This window comes from Lepisosteus platostomus, chromosome 8, assembly GCF_059453375.1.
Source record: "Lepisosteus platostomus isolate fLepPlt1 chromosome 8, fLepPlt1.hap1, whole genome shotgun sequence".
Lineage (NCBI taxonomy): Eukaryota > Metazoa > Chordata > Actinopteri > Semionotiformes > Lepisosteidae > Lepisosteus > Lepisosteus platostomus.
This window is the reverse complement of record NC_142618.1, coordinates 46,144,659-46,165,109: the sequence shown is the minus strand read 5'-3', so window position 1 is coordinate 46,165,109 and position 20,451 is coordinate 46,144,659. Positions and strand designations below refer to the sequence as shown.

The 20,451-nt window shown below is 36.6% G+C and overlaps 1 protein-coding gene across 1 annotated transcript in view; it reads right to left on the bottom strand.

The window, feature by feature from the left end:
- Positions 1 to 20,278, bottom strand: part of sugct (succinyl-CoA:glutarate-CoA transferase) — a 203,085-nt gene extending 182,807 nt beyond the window's left edge. Inside the window, exons 1-7 of the mRNA XM_088643711.1 lie at positions 19,963 to 20,278; positions 17,298 to 17,349; positions 14,620 to 14,693; positions 12,536 to 12,621; positions 11,359 to 11,409; positions 7,782 to 7,902; positions 141 to 232 (exon numbers count right to left, since the gene is read on the bottom strand). Coding sequence (XP_088499837.1) covers positions 141 to 232; positions 7,782 to 7,902; positions 11,359 to 11,409; positions 12,536 to 12,621; positions 14,620 to 14,693; positions 17,298 to 17,349; positions 19,963 to 20,095 — 609 coding nt within the window. The 5' untranslated portion in view covers positions 20,096 to 20,278. The remainder of the gene's footprint in view (positions 1 to 140; positions 233 to 7,781; positions 7,903 to 11,358; positions 11,410 to 12,535; positions 12,622 to 14,619; positions 14,694 to 17,297; positions 17,350 to 19,962) is intronic.
- Between the last annotated feature and the right edge of the window lie 173 nt (positions 20,279 to 20,451).

The following is a 20,451-nucleotide window of genomic DNA, read 5'->3' as shown; positions in this document are numbered from 1 at the left end:
GGCCATACATTGAATTTAATTTACATTAAATTCAGATGGTTACAATCTACAAGTAGATTCTTATTACATAGTGGATTGTGTACTGCTATGGACATCACAAACTTCAAAACAACAATTTAAATGCAAACAAAATGTCTCACCTCAGGACCAGTGATGTGCATGAGACCTGAGACTGCACAAGCTATTGAGTCATAGCCAGCTCTCTGGGACATCGGACCAGCTTGTCCATAACCTGTGAAAACAGACAGTATGATAAATAGGAGTGTGCCGCAATCGAAAGATTTGTCAATTTGTCATCAAACGTCACAAGACGGAAATGATCATTGAATTTCGCAATTGATTTTCCCCTAAAATAACGTTCCCGTAGAGAAAGAAGATATTTCTCTAAATAAAAAAAAAGGAAGCAGTAGAGTTGTTGTTTTTTCTGATATTTCTTGAATGCCTTAGCATAATTCTCATTACCTAGAGCAGAAATGATCAGCGGCCTCTGATTTTTTCTAATTGCACCTTAGTTGTTAAACTGGAAGTGTTTGGGCCTCAGTTGTGGACATGAATTTACATCACCATCCATTGGCCTCAAGAGTGTCAAGATAATCCTCATTCCTTTCTTAATCACAATTTTTTTATTTAATCAATTCCTTTCACCTTATTTCCCTCAAAGTGAAGCAGTAATTCCATCACCTGAGCTCTCAAGACTTATTTGGAGACTGACTTCATCATAATAGAAATACAATACGCATTTTTTTAATATAGTAAGCAAAATAAACAATTAAAAGAACAGCTGTAACTTCTTTTTAACTACAAAGACAAATAGATTAAAGAAGTAGTGACATTCAGTGCCTTGCAAAAGATTTTTTCCTCTTCTAGTGATGTCTCAATTTGTTGAATTACAAGTGTTGCATATTTATTTTTGACCCAACCGTCTTCCATCAAATTGGTCAAGTGATGGAGAATATACAGTACTGTCTTACAATAGTAATAGAATTTTATGTACGTTTTTTTTACAGAGATGCAGAGGAAAGCTCTTTCAAAGAGCTTTTATATTGGTTTATTATTATACTGCAGTACATGTCATTAAATTTAAAATGAAAATGCTTTTTTCGACCTTTATTGCTCTGTGTACTGCATACTTTGAATAGTTCATGCTGAGTGGTGATTAAATTTGTCTGGCTGCCAGGAGTAATACATTTACTTGAATTGGGACAGATGGGAACCCTGTGCACTTTTTCACTGTTGTTAACCTCCTCTCCATGTTAGTGTTTTTAATAATTTATTCTTTGTAATCTAACACCACTAATTACATACCAATGCATAGATTACACATATTTATAAAGTGAGTTTAGTTTAGAACAATATCAACATTAAAAATAATTTATGACACAATTAAGATTTGTATATATTTGTAACTCATATTTTATATGTTACTGCTGTTCCCATTTGAATCAACATAGACAAAAGGGTTTTATGGATATATGTTTCCACATATGATGCTTATAAAACTTAATGTTGCAAGAAATTCAAGGAAATAAATGGATTCTGCAGTGTTTTGCATATAGGAAATACTCTACACACCATATGAGAAAATAAGGACTTTCTAGAATTAGCGCCTATACTTTTCAAACCAAAAAATAAAATAACGATGCCAGCAAACAGGGAAAGACTCTTTGCAGTTCATTAAAGTCATAGTCCTCTCCATAAAATCCCTCAATCTTTACTGCTCTAGCAATCGAAAGTTATAATAGAATTTGTTCTGTTTTTCAGACTAAGACCGGGTTTCGCTTCATAAATTTTCACACGGCAAAAACATTTTGTTTAACCACATCATTTAAAGGACAGGGCGTTAATGGGCACCATATGTTAGTGATGACTTGCCTTTTCAGCTCCACTTCAAACGCACCATAACTCATAGTAAGAAAAAAAAACTCCCCAGTGCTTCTGGGCAGTAAACTTCAAATCCCAGGCAACCTGAACATAAATGTAAAAAGCTAGAAAAAAATTCTGTTTTGTATTACAACTAAAAAGAGCACACGGCTATTGATTTTGAGATCTAAATCTTATACCAAGTACGTGTCTCATAATAGGGAAAGCTGTGCCACAAAATCAACATCATTATTATTTTATGGAGTACTTTTCAAAGCTCTTGACATGAACATGGGGGGAACTCCATTTTAACTGGATGATATAAGACCCAGCTTTCAAACCTCTTTCTTAAGCTTAACACTTGTATATTTCATTTGTAAGACAACAGTTTGAACATTTTCTTTAATGCTTTCACTTCCCTAACATTACCGTTTTTAACTAGGCTTAAGCAACAGATTGGTTCCCTGTTGGGTTTTTTTTTTGCCTCTTTTTAATTTTGGTTAGCAAAAGTGAACTGATTTATAATCACCCAAGTTTGTGTGGGTGGGTGGCAGCTGAAAACTAACCTGGGACAGAAATGAACCCATCACACACAGTCAATATGCAAAGACAAGTAAAGCAATGCTCAACCGTAGTCACTTATTCTCACCCTCAATTTAGTCCTGCTTTTAGTGACAACTGAAAAACCCTAGTAGATCTCAACCTGAAGTCTATCTGGAAACTGGTTGCAGAAAACCAACAGTTGGAATTTTTTCTGCCCTATATATAATAAAAAGTGTAGGAGCACATTGCCAAACATAATAATCATCATAACTGGTGGATCCTCATAGCCCTGGTGTTGTTATAATTTTATCCTGTGCATTATATGTAAGAGGACACTGCATTTCACAAACCTCTAATATCATGTACCATGTTGTCATTCAGGTACACAAAGTGTTTTGTCAGTGTTCCATGCAATTTAGTTATATTAGCAGTACTCCAATACAGTCTCCTACCACATACTACTAATATTACTAGAACAAATGTCACAAGTCCTAAAGGGGCATTACCAGTGAGACTGGTTGAAAAGTACAGTATTTGTATAGTACACAGCAAATTCCCAGTTTTACTGTAAAGGAAAAGTGCTATTTTAACAAGACAGAGCTGCAGCTCTCCTTTGTTAATCAGACCAAGAAATTATATTTATATAAGTGTATGAAGCACAGACCTTTTCTACAGTGCATCTAGACTGAACTCACTGGCAGTAAAAGCATCACGAAGTTACAGTAATTCAGATGACAGATGACTGACCTGAGCTACACAAGGAATCATTATGTAGTTGCTCAGCTTGATGAGGTCTTTCTTGACTTCTAATCAATTAGTGACTCGCAATGCTCCTCTCACTGTGTACTCTGTTGTATATTTCTTTTCCAAAGGCACAACATTCTTTCTCTCAAGGCCAAAATGAAAAAAGATCACTGTTTGTACAATATATCTTGACTAATATAAACTCAACATTTATGGCAACATTTTATGGCAACAAGCCTTATTAAAGACTGGAATGTAAAACAATTAAAATGAATTTTAAAACCACCCCAGAGTCCATCCTTTTTTTTTTAAGTGGATTAAAGCATTAGAGTATTGGTTAACAAAAGATGAAATCAAAATCAAGCCTGGTACCAATATGTTGTAAAATGCAGAGTACAGTATTAAAATTGCACCTCTGCGAATATAAAGCATTCCCTGTGAGAGGATTGTGGACATTCTTCTCTATTAAAATTCTGAAGTAAATACATGAAGTTTCAGCTTGTTTCCCAGTCCAATTCGATCAGACATGAACAAACAGAAGACATCCTGCTTAGTTGTCCTTCAGAGAGGGGAGCTGCTAGGAAGTTAATGGTTTTCTTTAAGTGTGAAATACAAGGAAGCCTAAAGATCAGTGGGGACAATTTCTTCACCCATCCCCAGCTTCAGTTCATCCCATAAAAAGACTAATGAAACTGAGCACAGCAAACGCTCAGATAAAGATGATTTTCCCTTTCTCAGCAGTCCAGCAGCCCTGCAGTCCATACTGACCTCTCAGATGATACACTGGACTAATAGCTCTATGTGACGGCTCCATTCCAGGACCTTTAAAATGTATTCACTGAAAACAATGCTGTATTCAATCCAAGGGAGACATTAGTAGCCTTTTCTGTTCTATTGCCATCCAAAATGAATTCGTCCAAGTCTGCATTCTGACATTAAACTTCATAATGGAGAAAACCTGCCTCTACTCCAATGGTGCCCCTGGACAAACACTTCAGACTTCATTCCTGAATTATCTATTAATTCTTCTGCATCAAAGCCATTAACAATTTGAATTGTAAGAACAGACAGGTGCTGACGTGAATATTTGATTTGTCTTTTTTCACTCGCATTCTGTTTTGCAGACATGCCTTTGACACTCCCTGGGGGTTGACGTTGCCTGTCCAGTACTTCCATTGCATGATCGTTTGATCTACAGAAGCAAAGTAAAGGGTCTGACTTCCTCTATTCACGTTCCTTCTTTTAGGGGCTCTAGCAGCTGTTATATTTGGTATAAGGTTTCAAATATTATAATCATTTTAAGGAACAATATTTACAACGAAACTAATGTAGCTTCCAAAAATCATAATTATTGTATGATTTCCCACTAATCATTAATGGTTTGCGGTACAAAATAAAAACCAGAGATAAGGAGTATTTTAAAAACCCTGAATTTCTAAAGATAATTATGGTGCTCTTTGGGCAAAATATTATATCCATTATGGACAACAAGGATGGGATACTGGTGTTTCCCTCTGCATTTTGCTTGAGAGTTTTCCAACCAAACTGTGTTGTGGTGTTTTCTAATTTCCTGATGTCAAAGTGCTGTGGAAATGCAGTTTTCCTTACTGCGCCGAGCAATTCATTTTTATTATCATGGGCTCTTTGCAAAGGCAACTGTGGAACTTGATGAACTTGTAAGAACTGATAATGAAATATCTGAATCACATGTACTGCCTCCAGGTAAATCCTGAAGGTTGTAATGAAGTGTTTTTCTAGTGCAGTGGCAATCACCAAAACAGTTCGTATATTTAACATGCAGTATGTAAATTACTTAAAATATGAAAAGCACAACAAGGTTTTCAAATTGATGCAATGGCCTTCCAAGTTTATAGTCACCAATAATTCAATTGAAATGTTATCAGATAAGCTTGTAAGAAAATTAAAAGCAAAATTTATAGTAGGACATTTTGGTTAAAAGGAGTATGTAATGAAATGCCACCACAATGCAGTCTCCTTTACACATTTGTTGGAGAATGTTAATAAATGTCCATTTTAATTGATAGTTTATGCTGATTCCTCATTTACTTTTACTTCAGTTCATTTCCAGATGTCCCCATAATTTTGAAGTCCAGTCAAAAATATATAAATATATGCTTTCATACACATATTTTGATATGTCTCTCTTGTCAAGAGACTTACATTTTATAGAGTTTAAAAACACATGCTTCCATAAACTGACACACTTTAAACTGTTTAGACTATCTTTGGACTTTCTAATTAGACTGCACTCAGCGCACGTCTGTTTTATTTAGAGACATTCCTGGGAGAACAATATATAGCTAGAAATTAATCTTTAACCTACTTTTTTACTAAAGCTCTGGTGTGGATCCAATCTAAGTTCTGAAGAACACTGTTTTACCAATTTAATATGGCCCTTAACACCAACCACAATTAAATAAACAGACATTCATAACACTAAATGTATTTCTGAGAACATTTCCTCTTTCTTTTTCCTGTAATTTACTAAAGCCCTTTGTCTTAAACTACAGTATATAACCTCTATTTGCCGAAAAAACATAACAGGTGACAAGCAACAGTAATTGTACATTAGTAAGAGAACAAGTATGCTGTACCAAAGCCAGACCTTTTTAAAACAATGGCGATAATTAACTCACAAAAACTTAATCTTTTTTAGATTAAAATATAGCCAATTTATACATATCTGTGGGGCACTTGTACAAATAGGTTGTATACAGTTCCACAAGGTTTGTCATGTGCCTCACTTAACATGGATGAATATGGATGTCATCCACTACAAAAATACCTATGTTTACCAGAAGAACTGCAAAAGTGTTAATCACAGTGGGGTGTCCTGTCCAGGATGACTTACTATTGTGTGTACTGTATGATGTTTCAACTAGATATGTACAAGAAAACAAACAGGTAAGCACAATAAGATGAATTAATACAATTATGTAAGAATGATTATAAACCTCTAGTTTGAGTGGTTTCCAATAAACCCAGCACAATCTGGTTGTGTATTGTATTTGCTGTGCTAAACAAAAGTAAACAGTAAGAATTAAAAGAGCATATATGACAATAGAAACACAAGTAAGTACAGCTGTGTTTAAATGCATTTATACTGTTACAAATACACCCCCCTTAACAAGATGCAGTTAATAACACTGAATATTTATACACTTATATTGATAAAAAGTCAAATTTGCAAAACTGCATCTAAAAAGGAAAGTCAGAGGCTATTTGCCAGCATTGCAAATACACACATTACTAATTCTTCTTCCAATAAGACCAGACACAGAGTAATAATCTCCCTCTCATCTCAAGAGTTATGTTATCCTCATTGACCTGAAACTGGCTTCTTGTTGTGCTATATGACACTTCTCAAGACTATGTGTGTAAATACAATTTAAGATGAGACAGCACTGCTGCACATGGAACAAATTGCAGTACTGGAGCTGTCAGGACAACACCAGTGTGGATCGTTATTACAGCTGGATCCTTCTCTGAACTCAAGTGTTTTTCAGTAACCCTTCTTTTTGGAATGCTGTGACCTTCAGGTGTACCTCTTTATCAAGTGTATGATTAATTAAAAGTGGATGATGCACTCTAATTAATCAGTATAGACCCTTAGGGGACTCAATTTGTTATTGCGAATATCAAGGTCAGTTTTCTTTCTGTCATAAATAAACTTTTTTTTCAGATGTACTCTTAAACTTCGCCAATTAAACCAAAGGAAAAATCATTTTCAATCTCAGTTTGGGACACAGAAGAATGTGTGGCTTCAGATTACAACGTGAGGCTTCTTCATCATTTTAATTTTGTGACTACTAACTCTTTTAAAAAAGAAGCAAGACCCTTGCTGTGTAGCCACTTTCATTTTAGGCTCATGCAAGCTACAGCATTTTTCACAGATTGTTTTTTTTTTTTTTTACAAGGCAAGTCTGCAATATATGAAATTTGTTTTTAATGAGGCTGGTAATTAAAAGAATATTAAGAACATCAACAAGTTTAAAAACTGTTACACAGATGTACAGTATAATCAACACGCTTAGATGTAATTGTAAATTACAGCGCCCACCCACCGTCATCACCTTCTTCACTTCTTAAGCAACTGTAAAAATTGTTCCACAAAATAAAGCAACAAATTTAACCGTTATGTAGTAGTCTAATCCCATCCATGCTTTTTTCGCTTGTTTCGAAACCTTGAGGCCAAATTGAACCTGAAGAGTGTAATTCCTTCGACTTTCTTTGATGGAGCTAACTGAGGCTTCGTAAAAGCCTCTTACTTTACTAGCGATGCAAGACAAGATGCCTTGATTGACTGATTGCACTTCTGTGGAATGGATTTCCACAAGCAGAAAACGGCTCAGCTGATTGGCCCTGTGCTTAATTGGGACATTCCTCAGGAGTAGCAGCAGTCAGGTACAGAGAGCAGGCTTCTCCGAATGTGGACCACTGGCCTGGAGGGGTTCTGCAAGCCAACAGTGACAGATCACAGAAACACACACTCCTAATCTAGTGAAGTGCTTACTCTGGGTCCCAAGTTGTTGCTCAGGGGTTGGCATTCATCACAGTTACAAAGGTCATCCAGGGTTTCGTGGGAATCACAAAGTGTTAGAGGGAAACTATACCTGTGATGGAACAGTACACAAGATGTGGCGCCAATGTTTGTACATCCTCATAGCCCAGTCCCATTTCACCAAGTTTGCCAGGAATATAGTTTTCCATTAGAACATCACAGACAGCAGCAAGCTGCAAGGGAGAAACATTTATTTTAATTCTGCAGTGGTGAGAATCATCCTTCTCTTCACTTTAGTAGGCAGTTTAACGTCATATCCATGGTTGATATCATGTGACATCCCCACAGTGTGGTAGGTCATGCCTTATCATCACTATTCTTGCTTAAAACAATTTTCTTAATTACAAACTGTACTTGGACAAAATTCCCCAGTTGAAACTTAGCTTTTAATGTTTTTTATAAAGTAATTCATGCAGTTCTGTAGCATGTTTCACATCTTTTTGATCAAAATCAATACAAGCTCTGTAAACAAAGCATAGAACGGTGCAGATGTAGACAGTCTGGTCTTTTTCCAAGATATGAAATGAGTGCCAGTGAAGGGCAAATATCACTACTTTCCTATTTTCAAGGATTGTGTCTTTATCCTCACCAGAAAACTACCAACCCATTAATTCACCCTAAAAATAAAGCAGATTATGAACTGGAGGAAACTATATTCCTAAAGCACAACCAGAATAAAACTTTTATTTAGATTTCTAAAATGCAAATGCCATCTACAGTAATTTTAATATTGACCTTAATACTGTTGTGATTGATGGGGGTGGGGGGTAGATCTGAGCTGCAACAATGTTAGACGTTTTTGTAAATAATCTGATAATATTAGTATTTTATAATGTTAATAACAATTTGAATGGTTAGTAACAAATGCATAATAGAGGCATCTTCCAATACAGGGAGAACAGATGTTTAGTTTGATTGTCCTGCAAACCAAACAACCACACATTTTAACTTTGAATGCTTGAACATGTTAAGAACATTTCTGGAAGGTATTTCAGAAAATCCCAAGAGTGTACACTTAACATGAATAGCTTGTACAGTATGTGTGTCTTTACACAAACACAACAGGAGGCTGGGCATCTTAGTACTCTGCAACTTGAAATAGTCTTTGAAAATCTACGTAAATGGCTGAACCAAGAGATTCTATGAAAATGTTTCACCAGCACCTGAGCAAACCTCATACTAGTTAAGACCAACTTTGCCATTTTGTTTGTTCTTGTGTGCACTTCTATCCTTCTTTACTGTCTTGTAAGTAATGAATCACATTATGTTGGGTTTTTTTCACTAATAACCTTTGAGACACACACCTGGATGTCTGTCCACAACTAGTTTCACAATGTAAACAAGTGATTCAAAACAGTATAGGTCTTCTAAACATACAACAATAAATATGTTACAGGACCTTGGTAAGCACATCTGTGATGCTGTGTAATAATAATTCACTGAACTGATTTTCTATTTTCCATAAGGGCAGTTAAACAGAGCTAGGAGAGAAGGTTTATGGAAAAAAACAAAACTTTATCGGGACAGTGTGAAGTTCATCCAACACTCATTACAACCATAATGACTGCTATGGGAGGCAGTTCAGCTTGGTCAAATAAAACAGCCTTAATGATCTTGTAAGACAACCATTTCCTGGCAATAATACTTGTTTGGATTTCATCACAGAAACAGAAATATCTAATCACAACAATGTTTTTAATTCCGACACAAAACACAAGTACTTCCAGTCATACTTATTCTCCTGCAGTGGTCTCAAGAGATGCAGCCAAGTATATTCACTGCCAATCTAATCTGTCTTTCATTGCTCACGCCTTCTGAAACTGAATCCGTCTTCATTTTCCTTTCAATAGCATGCATCATGTTACTTGTAAAGGATGTCTTCTTCATTTATACAGATGTCTACATATACAGATGTCTACAGGAACTGCATTTTTCATTATACAAAAAATATAAATGGATTTATTTTATATCACTAATCACACATGTTGAGATACCGTGTTTTCACTCATTTCTGGTTATGAAGACCAAGGAAATAGGTGTATAGACCTATGTTACATACATTCAGCAGCTACATATTTATCACCATACCTTACTTATCTTTTTCCATTTACATACTCCACTGAAATCACCCTTCACTCAGTCACTAACTCTCTGCTTCCTGCTTGTGCTACTTCTCTCTCCTTTTATTCTCCTTGACCTTTCTGCAAGTATTGACCATCCTCCTCCGGACTTAATTTTTCCCATTGCCTTTGGAATGCTCCTTCCATGGACTGTACTGCAGGTTTCTCTCTTTACCTTACCCTCTTTCCAAAGCAGTTCAATTGGTACTCTTATTTCCTCTTATGAGTTTTCCTACCTCTCGAATGCAGATATGTTCCAATCCTTCTTTCAGTTCCATCTTATAACTACACGATTTCCTCACAGATATCTAACTACCCAACCTAATGTGTGAAACTCAAACCTAATGTGTGAAAATGTGACTAGCTCTTCCTTCCTCATCCCGAAACCTCAAACTTAATGTGTGAAAATGTGACCAGCTCTTCCTTCTTCATCCCCAAACCTCAAACCTAATGTGTGAAAATGTGACCAGCTCTTCCTTCCTCATCCCCAAACCTCAAAACTAATGTGTGAAAATGTGACCAGCTCTTCCTTCTTCATCCCCTCACTCTGATCCATCTCTGTTTCATTTGATTCTATCACACTCTCTCCTCCTCTACTGCTACAAACCTTGGCTTCATGCACAAAGGATAGTCCAAGTTTGCTCTCTGTATCCATAACCTGTCTGTGGCAACTCAACAACACTATTAGCTCACTTCTCCTGTGCAACTTCCAAGTGGGCGGCCTACTTCTGCTTGGATCTGATCTTTGTTTGAGAGCCAAATAGTCACCTAGAGTGGACTGAATAAATTCCTCTCATTTGTAACCTTTCTTATGTTGTCCTGTTGTTTTTACCCATCAATCACTTCATCACTCTGCCCCCTTCTGGCTCCAGCCCCTTATATCTGTCCTTATCTGCTTCACTTTTCTGCTGTTGGTCTCTTGTTCCTTCTCTTCCCTGTCCAACATGTAATGTAATAGAACCACCTACTAAGAACATGAGGACTGTACCATCTCTTCATGCCCTCCCAATTCCCCCGAAAGACTCACTCCTTGAGACCATAACTTCAGATTAAAGGATTCATCACTGGATTGCTTGCATTTTATGTTGTATCGCTTTTGATTCAGTTCACTGTATCGTTTTTCAAATTTTGTAACTGATTTAAGTTCTCATCTGTTTCTTTTTGTTAATACTGCTCTACATTATGTTCAATTATTAATACTTTATATAAATTGCATGGAAGAAAGGCAGGAGCTAAGTAAATATATATATTTGCACGTACTGCAAATATGTATAATTATACTAAGAACATTTAACGGAACATAAGGATTGTTTTTTATAGGACCATTAGGAATTTTCTGTTATTTAATGTTACTTATATCCTTTAATCGGATTCATGAGAACAGAAACTTACATTTCAGGAATGGGATATATGGCTTCATTCTTATGAAAATATGTAATTCAGAAAAAATAAGAAAGCATTTTTTTACCTGTAAAGTTACAATTGTGAGTTCAAAACCAAATTTCTTACCTCCAGAATCACTTTTACACCTTTTGGATCCTTCAGATTTACAGCTATGCTCTGTAAAAACAGTGCCAATATAGGTTTTAATATAGGTTTAACATATTTAAAGTAATATTTAAATATAAAATATAACATTTGAAGTAAATATAATTTAAAAATATAGTCAATATAATATTAAAGTAATAATTAAATATAAAAAATAATATTTAAATAGAAACATATTTGCAAGGACAACTTCATGGACTCACTTTTAAGCTTCAAAAAAAGAAATAGAAAACGAACAACAGGATGTTTACTGTTTTAGGTATGCCATCTGCAGAAGACCTAAGACCTAGACTAAAAAAAACACTTTTTTTATGAGATTCAAAGAGATTTCTTTCTGATACAAGCCATTCATCCCCATCAAGATTGTTTGGTAGTTAATCATAGTTTCAACTTGTGTCCTCTGGCTCCCTTAATCAATGCCTTTGAATATTATAAGCACTTGAATAAGGTCTTCTCCTAGTCTTTTCTGCTCCAAACCAAAATATCCAGTCTTTATATCCTGTCAGGACATGCCTTTATGCACTGGAATGCTTCTGGCTCCTCTTCTCTGGACTGTCAAGAGCAGTAGTACCTTTTCTGTAATGTGGTGACAAAACCTTTACACAATAATCAATATTCTGATATATTTTGACTATAAAACCCCCCTAAATTAAATCCTATGCATTTAAAAACAAGTTAACAGCAAGTTCATTAATATAACCTTATTTGTGCCCACTAAAATACTCTGCTACATTATCCAGATTATTGTATTTTTTAGTAAAGGATCATCATCCTCAGCTGCAACTCTTCAGGAAATGACAGTATGTTCTAAAAACGGAGGTCTGCACCATGAAACATGATCCGTCTGTTGTAATCACCAATGCAATGGTGGAAGTGTTGCAGTATACACTTGCATCTTATTTGTATAATTGCATTTTGTAATGAAATTCAATTATCTTGATTCTAGCATAAAGGTCAAGTTTAATGTTGCAGTCTGTTAGACCACTCTAGTTGGTACTGCACTACTAAACATTTTACACTTTCATTACATATGATACATTACTTACATCTCCCCAAACATATATTGATCAAAATACATAGATTTGCTCAATGAATACTATAAATAGTAAACATGTGAATATATCTTTTTTGTCATTACCTTTTTGTTTCGGTTCACACTTAGGAAATATGCACTTTCAGTTCCCACAAATGGAGGTCCCCATGCTCTGGTATCATCACCTGATCCTAAATCCACCACAGGGAGAAACAAGTTATTTTTAAGTCATTGCCAGCTCTGTTGTAGGGTACCATTATAACAGGTCTCAGAAACCCCTCATGCATTATCAAAACATGTTTGAACAAGGTGAAAATCAATTAATTCAATTGGTCAGAGGAGCCCATATACAAACTTGACATCATCTCCTCTAACGCCGAGTACAAAAAAAACTGTTTAACAGGCTCGCTAGTGCAGGTACAGAATTGCTGGTTATTGATAAATCACAGTAAATCAGCTCAAGTAAAGTTGATTTCTGAATGACTCATCGTTTACCTGAACAGTCAATTCTCTGCACTGAAATCTCACAAGTAATTTCCAGTCCTTGATTCACACTAAAGGTATAATTCAATGAAAAAGGTTAAATTATGAGATCTCTCATTAAATGATAGTGACAGGGCTCACAACTATGTTACGATATGAGCTACAGGACACAGAATGACCAATGATGAGTAATTCATCATTGTATGTTTCAAAGAAAAAAACATACTGTACAGTCCTCATACTGATAACCCTAAGAAAAATGATAATATACCAATTCCAAACTGGGAAGAAATATTTTCCAAAAAGATCAGCTTCCGACAAACTGAATTGAAGGGTTTATTTTAACCAAATATTACATTCTATAACATCCATTCTCCTGTATCAGGCTTCTGGTTTTGACATTTCCTGTGAGTGCACAATGTTGCAATCTAGAGCGCAATTTGTCATGATTTTAAAGTGAGCAAACAGAGCATAAAAATAGAAAGTTGCACTGTATAATAGATTTGGTTTTTAATGCCGCGGTGCTGGATATTCAGCACCAACTCAAACAATGTGTATGTCTGATTAGGCTGTTTTCCCCTGGGAGCTCTCTTTTACAACAGAAGCACTACTGCTACCTCTTCTTAAAACATATCAAGTGTAATCTGGGAGCTAGACAACATCTTCGAGGCTTCAGCACTTTCCTTTCACTTGCATCACAAAACGAAATGGTTGCACATGTGACCAGTACAGCTCCCCCTGCCCCTGCTGAAATTTGATCCTGGTGACTCTGCAGGCTCCCGACCCACACAGCACGACTTCCTACACAGTGAATGAAAGACTGGGCTTTCTATGGTGGTGGAGTTCTATATTGTCTAGGTTTTAGAATAGGGAAACGTCACTTCTGTAATTCACACCGTGTATGTGCCGTGTTACAAATACTCTAAACTTGAATGAGAGGCAGAGGTGTTTAAATTGGAGCTACAGTGTTAATAGGAGCTCTCTTCGGTCCACTTGAATATTCTCATCTGCTGCCCTAATATTATTAACACAACCTGCCGCTTGTTTTCTTTGTAAAGCAAAAGAAAATGCTGCAGAATTTTCACAAGAGTAAGTGTCACAGAGGGACAAAAGTGGGTTCAGGACATCGGCCTGGGCCTATATTCATTTAAAGTATGCACAATAATGGTCAGTGTTTCTGTCAGGATTTGGTGTGTGTTTTTTTTTCTTTTATGTGTCCTTCCTCTATTAATTAAGGTCTCCAAACTTCCCCAGCGCAGCCAGTATAACGAATGACAATCAGCAAAGCTTGAATGATACACTGTTTGCCTAGAACAGAAACAGGGGAACAGAGGTGACGGATAGGAGACAAAGTAGAAGGGATGATGCAGCATGATACCTGGTCAATTGAATACAGTCAGTTCCCTAAGTATCCCCCACTCATTAAATATGATATGTTCCATGATCACCCAAACACTTCCACCCCTCATTCAAGTCCTAGAGTTCAGGACCAAAGAGGATAAGCCTTTAGTACGGGGCTTTAGTAGGCCACCAAAGCAGCTACCCTGTATTTGTTGTGGAGACTGTGACACAGGCACTTAAATACTTTTCACTGTGTGAACGTTGTCTATGACAGGATTGTAATGCCTGAGAAAATCTATGTTTCCAAACCTCTAATACTTTTCTAAAATAATAATTACATATAACCTTGTTTGCTGTACACGTACCTGGCCTTTCTACTTTGATCACTTCAGCACCTAGGTCTCCAAGTATCATACTCGCAAATGGACCAGCCAAAACTCTGCAAAGAATTTCAGAGAAGATGATTAGGAAGAAGGCCAGCACAGCGACGCAGTGGTTAACATTGCTGCCTCACAGCGCTGGGGCCCTGGGTGCTATCTGAGTGGAGTTTGTATATTTCCCCTGAGTTCACATGGGTTTCCTCCAGGTGCTCTGGTTTCCTCCCACAGTCCAAAGATATACTGGTAGATTAATTGGCTTCTGGGAAAATTGGCCCTGAAGTGACTGTGTTTACCCAGAGATGGACTACTGTCCATCTACTGTCCATCTCTGTGAACTCTCAGGTACACAGAGGTGTGAACCGTGACTTGCTTGCCGGGATAGGCTCTGGCTCCTCTGTGACCATGAATTGGAAGAAATGGTTATAAAATGGATGAATGGGTGGATAATCATAAAGACAATAAACCTTTTTTTGTTTAGATACAGAATGTAAGAAACAGTTTTGAGATGCTAGCATCACATAGGTTTTTATAAACATACAACACCTTCTGGCATCTGAATTTATCAATGTAAAGAATATAAACATTCTTCTTAAAAATGTAACAATGAACACAAAGGAGAAAAAATAGCATCAGAGCATATACAAAAACTGATGGGAACCAGCAGTATTAGACTGCTAAATGAGTATATTAAGTGCATTGGATTTGTAGCACCAATTTATATCATCTGCAAATGTTATTGTGCAAATTATGCAACAAATAAATTTCCTGTCCCACTTTGTGCTGTATATTTAAAGAGCACAGATATTTGCTCCCATTCGCTCTGTTTTTCATGTTTTTAAAATATGGTACCCTATCTGCTAACTGCTATCAAATAAAACACCTTAAGACACTTCATAGTGCCAATTAGTATCAGACTTTGGAATTTGCTCCCTTACCATAATACCTGATTTTCATACTGAAATTAAAAAGTACTTGTCAATGAAAAGTGAAAAATCATAAACCAATCACTACACAAGGATTCTGTGCATGAAATGTCGACATATCTACACCATTTGCAATAAATAAGTCACCATGAAAAGAAGCTGAAATAAAGGTAGAAATCCACAACACTCCAAACCAAATAACAGATATCAACTGGAATTGGTTCCTCATAGGCTGCTAAACAAAGTGTACACTACATACAGTATATAAGTATCAAATATATCACATAACTGATCGTCTTGCAAGATGATTGCTTTGCTAAAAATACATGATACTGCATAAGGCAGTTTCAGTCTCCAACATGATTTGGAAAACAGAATGAAGTTCATTACTGACATGGATGTTACAAAGACAGAAGCGCAGATAGTTAAACAGTTGTGCATGCCTGTGAGGGCATAAATTCTCTGAAGCAAGGTCATTTTAATATTTCAGTTTCGCTGATTTCGAAGATGTTCACAAGCCTCAGAGGCTGCCACCAGGCTGAGAAGGGGGCACAACCACAGGGGACAAGCCTGTCAGGCTGTAAGGTGGAAAGGTCCCTGCCTCTGTTTGGCCTTAATGATACTGTTATCAGTTATCAGTTATCAGAATGGACCACAAGACACGTCAAACCCAGGGCCAAAAAAACCTTGTGCATCTTTCATAAGACATTGTTATGTAAAAATCATTACAATGAGGATTGAAAGGAATTATTTTATTAATAGTTCAGATATAATCAAGTTTTGTACATCATGGCAATCATGCACATTGATTTTGCATTCATAAATACACTTGAATAAACAGAGTTTGCAAGGTAGTGGCTAGAGCAGTGATAAAACCTGGTGTGATTATACACAATGCAAGCAAAACATCATTTACAAAACAGGCAGTGTTTCAAGTGAGATCCATACACTGTGTATTTAAACCCATGTATCAAAGCTCCTAGCTCTCTGGAGTTTGTAGTCTCTGTTAGAAAATCATGACAAAATGGACAAATATTTCCATTTACCTTTAAAAATCATTTCACCTTCATTTTCCTTTCCTGTGAGCTCATGTTTTTGTATGCTTTTGTGTTTGTAACCACTTTTGTTTATAGTACTAGAATATAGTACGTGGGTTTTGTTTTTTTTATTTTCACTGTGAGTTATTTTTGTTATGAAGTATAATAGACGTTTTTCTTCCAAATGAGAATGTGAAAAGTTTCTAAAGTGACATTCCACACATCACTCACACCTTAATACTAGTTACCAGAGCACCAATTGTTTTCATCTCAAAGTAGGCACATTTAAGTGCACAAATTATATTTACAGATATCTCTGAAATCCTTAGAATAATTCCAAATGCATAAGGACAACGCAACAGCATCTTTTAGAACCCAGGCAGTGTCTGTTAAATAGTTAATGTAGTGTTTTTAAATGGAAGAGCAATGCCATTCATTGCAAAGCATTATTAAAGATCTGCAGTGAAAAAAAAGCTTGTGGTGCAGAATTAGAATGGTCAGTGTACTGCTCTATCTGGTTAGCAAACACTGATTAGTGACATTGTAGATCTCAAAAGCAACAGTGAGCCATATAGACACAGTGCAATGTAAACTGGAAACCAAATGTCTCCTGCGGTTCATAAGTCCACATTCACAGACCTGGGCGACAACAGTCTTTAAAATATTGTTGGTACACAGCACAGGAATAGGAAAAGAAACCAACCTTGTGAGATCCAAAATTTTGATCCCTTCAAGGGGCTTTACATTCATTTGTCCTACAAGGAGAAAGAAATATGTATAATATTACAAACCAATACTTCCTTTAATTTACTTCAGAAGGTCAAATGAAACAAATGTATTATGCTCATCACATTGGCAAATTAATTGTGATGTAGGCATTGCAAGGTGTTTTTTCAAACTCAGTCTGTTGCTGATTGATATACTATTTCTAATAGAAAAGCAGCAGTGGAAATACACTCTGGGCAGGCAACTAGGCTAAGATTAGGACATGTGTGCAGCTTCTAACTCAACCCACCTCTACAAAAGTAGGGTTGGAGCTCAGGAGAAAACTTCCTTAACATTTCTTTAATTTTCCAACATACTGACAATACATATTACCACCATATGGATTTTCTGAGTAGTTTGGATAACTTCTAGTTAGAAACTCTAGATTATCACCTCCAAGAATGTTAGTGTTAATATACAATATAATACAAAACATAGGCCTACCAGCCAACAGCCATATAACCCTGCAGCTCTCAACTGGCTACCCACTGAAGCTCACCAGGGATGAGCCTGGTCAGTACCTGGATATGAGACCCCCTGGGAAGCTATGGTTTCTACTGGAAGTGGTGTAAGTGGGGCCAGTGGGGTGCACCCACCCTGCGGTCTGTGTGGGTCCTAAAGCCCCGGTATAGTGGCTGGGACACTATACTCTAGTGGGCGCTGTCTTTCGGATGAGATGTTAAACCGAGGTCCTGTCTCTCAATGGTCATTAAAGATTTCTCGATAAGAGTAGGGAGTTATCCCAGCCACATTTTCCCCCTCAGCCTTTACCGTGGCCTCCAAATTGTCCCCATGTCTGATTGGCTTGCTCTTGCCCTGCGATGGACTTGCGCCCCATCCAGGGTGTACCCTGCCTTGCGCTCGTTGCTTGCTTGGTAGGCTCCGGCTTCCCACAACACCATATGGTATAAAGGGTTTTGGCAAATGACATGACATAAGCACACCACTGATTGATGTGTTTTTCTTGTGATGTTATTACAAACATTATTTTGAAAATTTCATAAACAGCATTGCATCCAAGCACGTTAAAAAAAATAAGGTCAGCATTTTTACAATTCAGTTCTGAGAACTAATGCATATTCAGCTTGAAATACTAGGAAACAAACATAACATAACATAAAGGATAACCTTTGTAATCGATAGGCTTGAAAAGTGTGTAGTGAGTAGACTGTGAATATCTCAAAATGTTTATCTGTGATGTACACGAAGCTAAAGCTCATCCCATATACAGTATATATTCTGAAATATATTTATCATTTGTGTATTAGCTTATTTTCAATTAATTGCCAAGGTTCCAGAAATATTACAAGTAGGATATCTGGTATTTTATTAACAATAGTACAGCAAATGAATGATTCTCAAGAACAAAAATATTCATCATGGTGTGAATCCAATAATATCAATTCAGTCTTGCCAGCACAATTAAAAAACACTTGGTTCTAATGAGATGCGGGACATTAAGCTTCTTAAATGTAAATTTCAGAACTTTATGATGAAATAGATAAATATAAAGCAAAAGTTTGTAAATTTGGAGTTAAAACCACATCTTTAGTTTTTACTTTGTGCGTGAAACAAAATGACAATAGCTGAAAATCTTAGGTTTAGCATACTGTCAAAATGCCCATAATTCACTGTCATTTAATCCTAGACCAAGAAGAGTGCTTTTAGGGCCCACCAATTTATTTGGAAATTAACTGTTCAATTAATTGGCATGTGCTATCATAAATGCAGATGGACAGCTCTGAAAACAACAGGTTTTGAGGTTTTCTGCTGCATTGTGCCTACTAGTGTTGATCAGTGTTGTCTTGCCAGCATGAGCACAGCGAAAATAGGATAGTGAGCTACACTATCAGCTGAAGAAAGACAAAATAATGTATATTAGGAAATTAGTCTAAAGGTTGAACTACTATACTTATTCAGAACAGGGTTTGTAATTCTGTGCTGGTCTCTCCTTTTGTCCGATTTTAACATCCCATGATGTGGTAGAAATTAGGAACCAGAAGTTAAGGATTAACCTAATAAAAGCACAGGGACCTACTGTATGCGTAACGGTCTGTCAGGATATTGAATCAATATTTCAGAGATACATTCTGTTATTTTAAGCCTTTTTTAATTCATGACTGTAATTTAAAAGGCTAATTTAAAACAGTAGGGGAAGTAGGGTGTGTTGATATGTACACCAGGCGTGCACTCTAAAGGTCTGAAATATATGATAAATTAGCCTGTCTACGTTAGTGAACAGTTATGTACACATTTTATATTTTTATTACCGCATTAATCGTATTGGTTGCCGTAAGACAGCACGAACAGCTAACTTCACCACTACAGGTACTCTACAGTACGTACTGCACCTTGCACCTTGCACTTCTGCTCTCGTAGCGGATCTAGTTCAGCCCATGATAAATATTAGGTCACTTCACTAAATATATATAAAAAATGCATTTTATTCTTAACCCTAAATGCAATTTTACAAACACATACAGCAAAATTCAGTTTTACTTTTGAGGAAAAGCTCCTTAGACTCATGTACCAGTGAGCTTTAAAATATATACATTACAAATTACTCTATTCTGGTAGACGTAGCCCATGATGCATGAAGATACCTGGCTGCATATAGGAGAGCAGCCTCTTGCTGTTCGGGCATTCTCGCTGTATTTGACGAAGCCGTGAAGGAAGCCCAGATTTAAACCGCAAACATCCCGAGCAGATCTTCGCAAACGCTGACATTCCCGACATCTTTCCCGATGCGTTGCACACAACTCATGGGGCGTGCTAAGTGGGAAACAGCGTTGTAAAACAGACAGGACCGGAAAGACACAGGCAAGAGCCGAGCAAGTCGAGAATCATGCTGCAGCGGTCTACAATGAAATAGTGCAGTCATATGCTGCCTAGCATTTTAATTCAACCAAATTTCTTCTGGATGTTGATTTTTTTTGGAACTGCAGAACTAAAATGTGGAATATAGTTGAAACTCAATATACTTAAACTGAACCGTATTTCCACCTTTATATATAGTAATCTATAGATGCACAGCTACTGTACTTTCACAAACTTTAACGTCTACATTCGTGTCTTCCAGAATAACGTGCTAA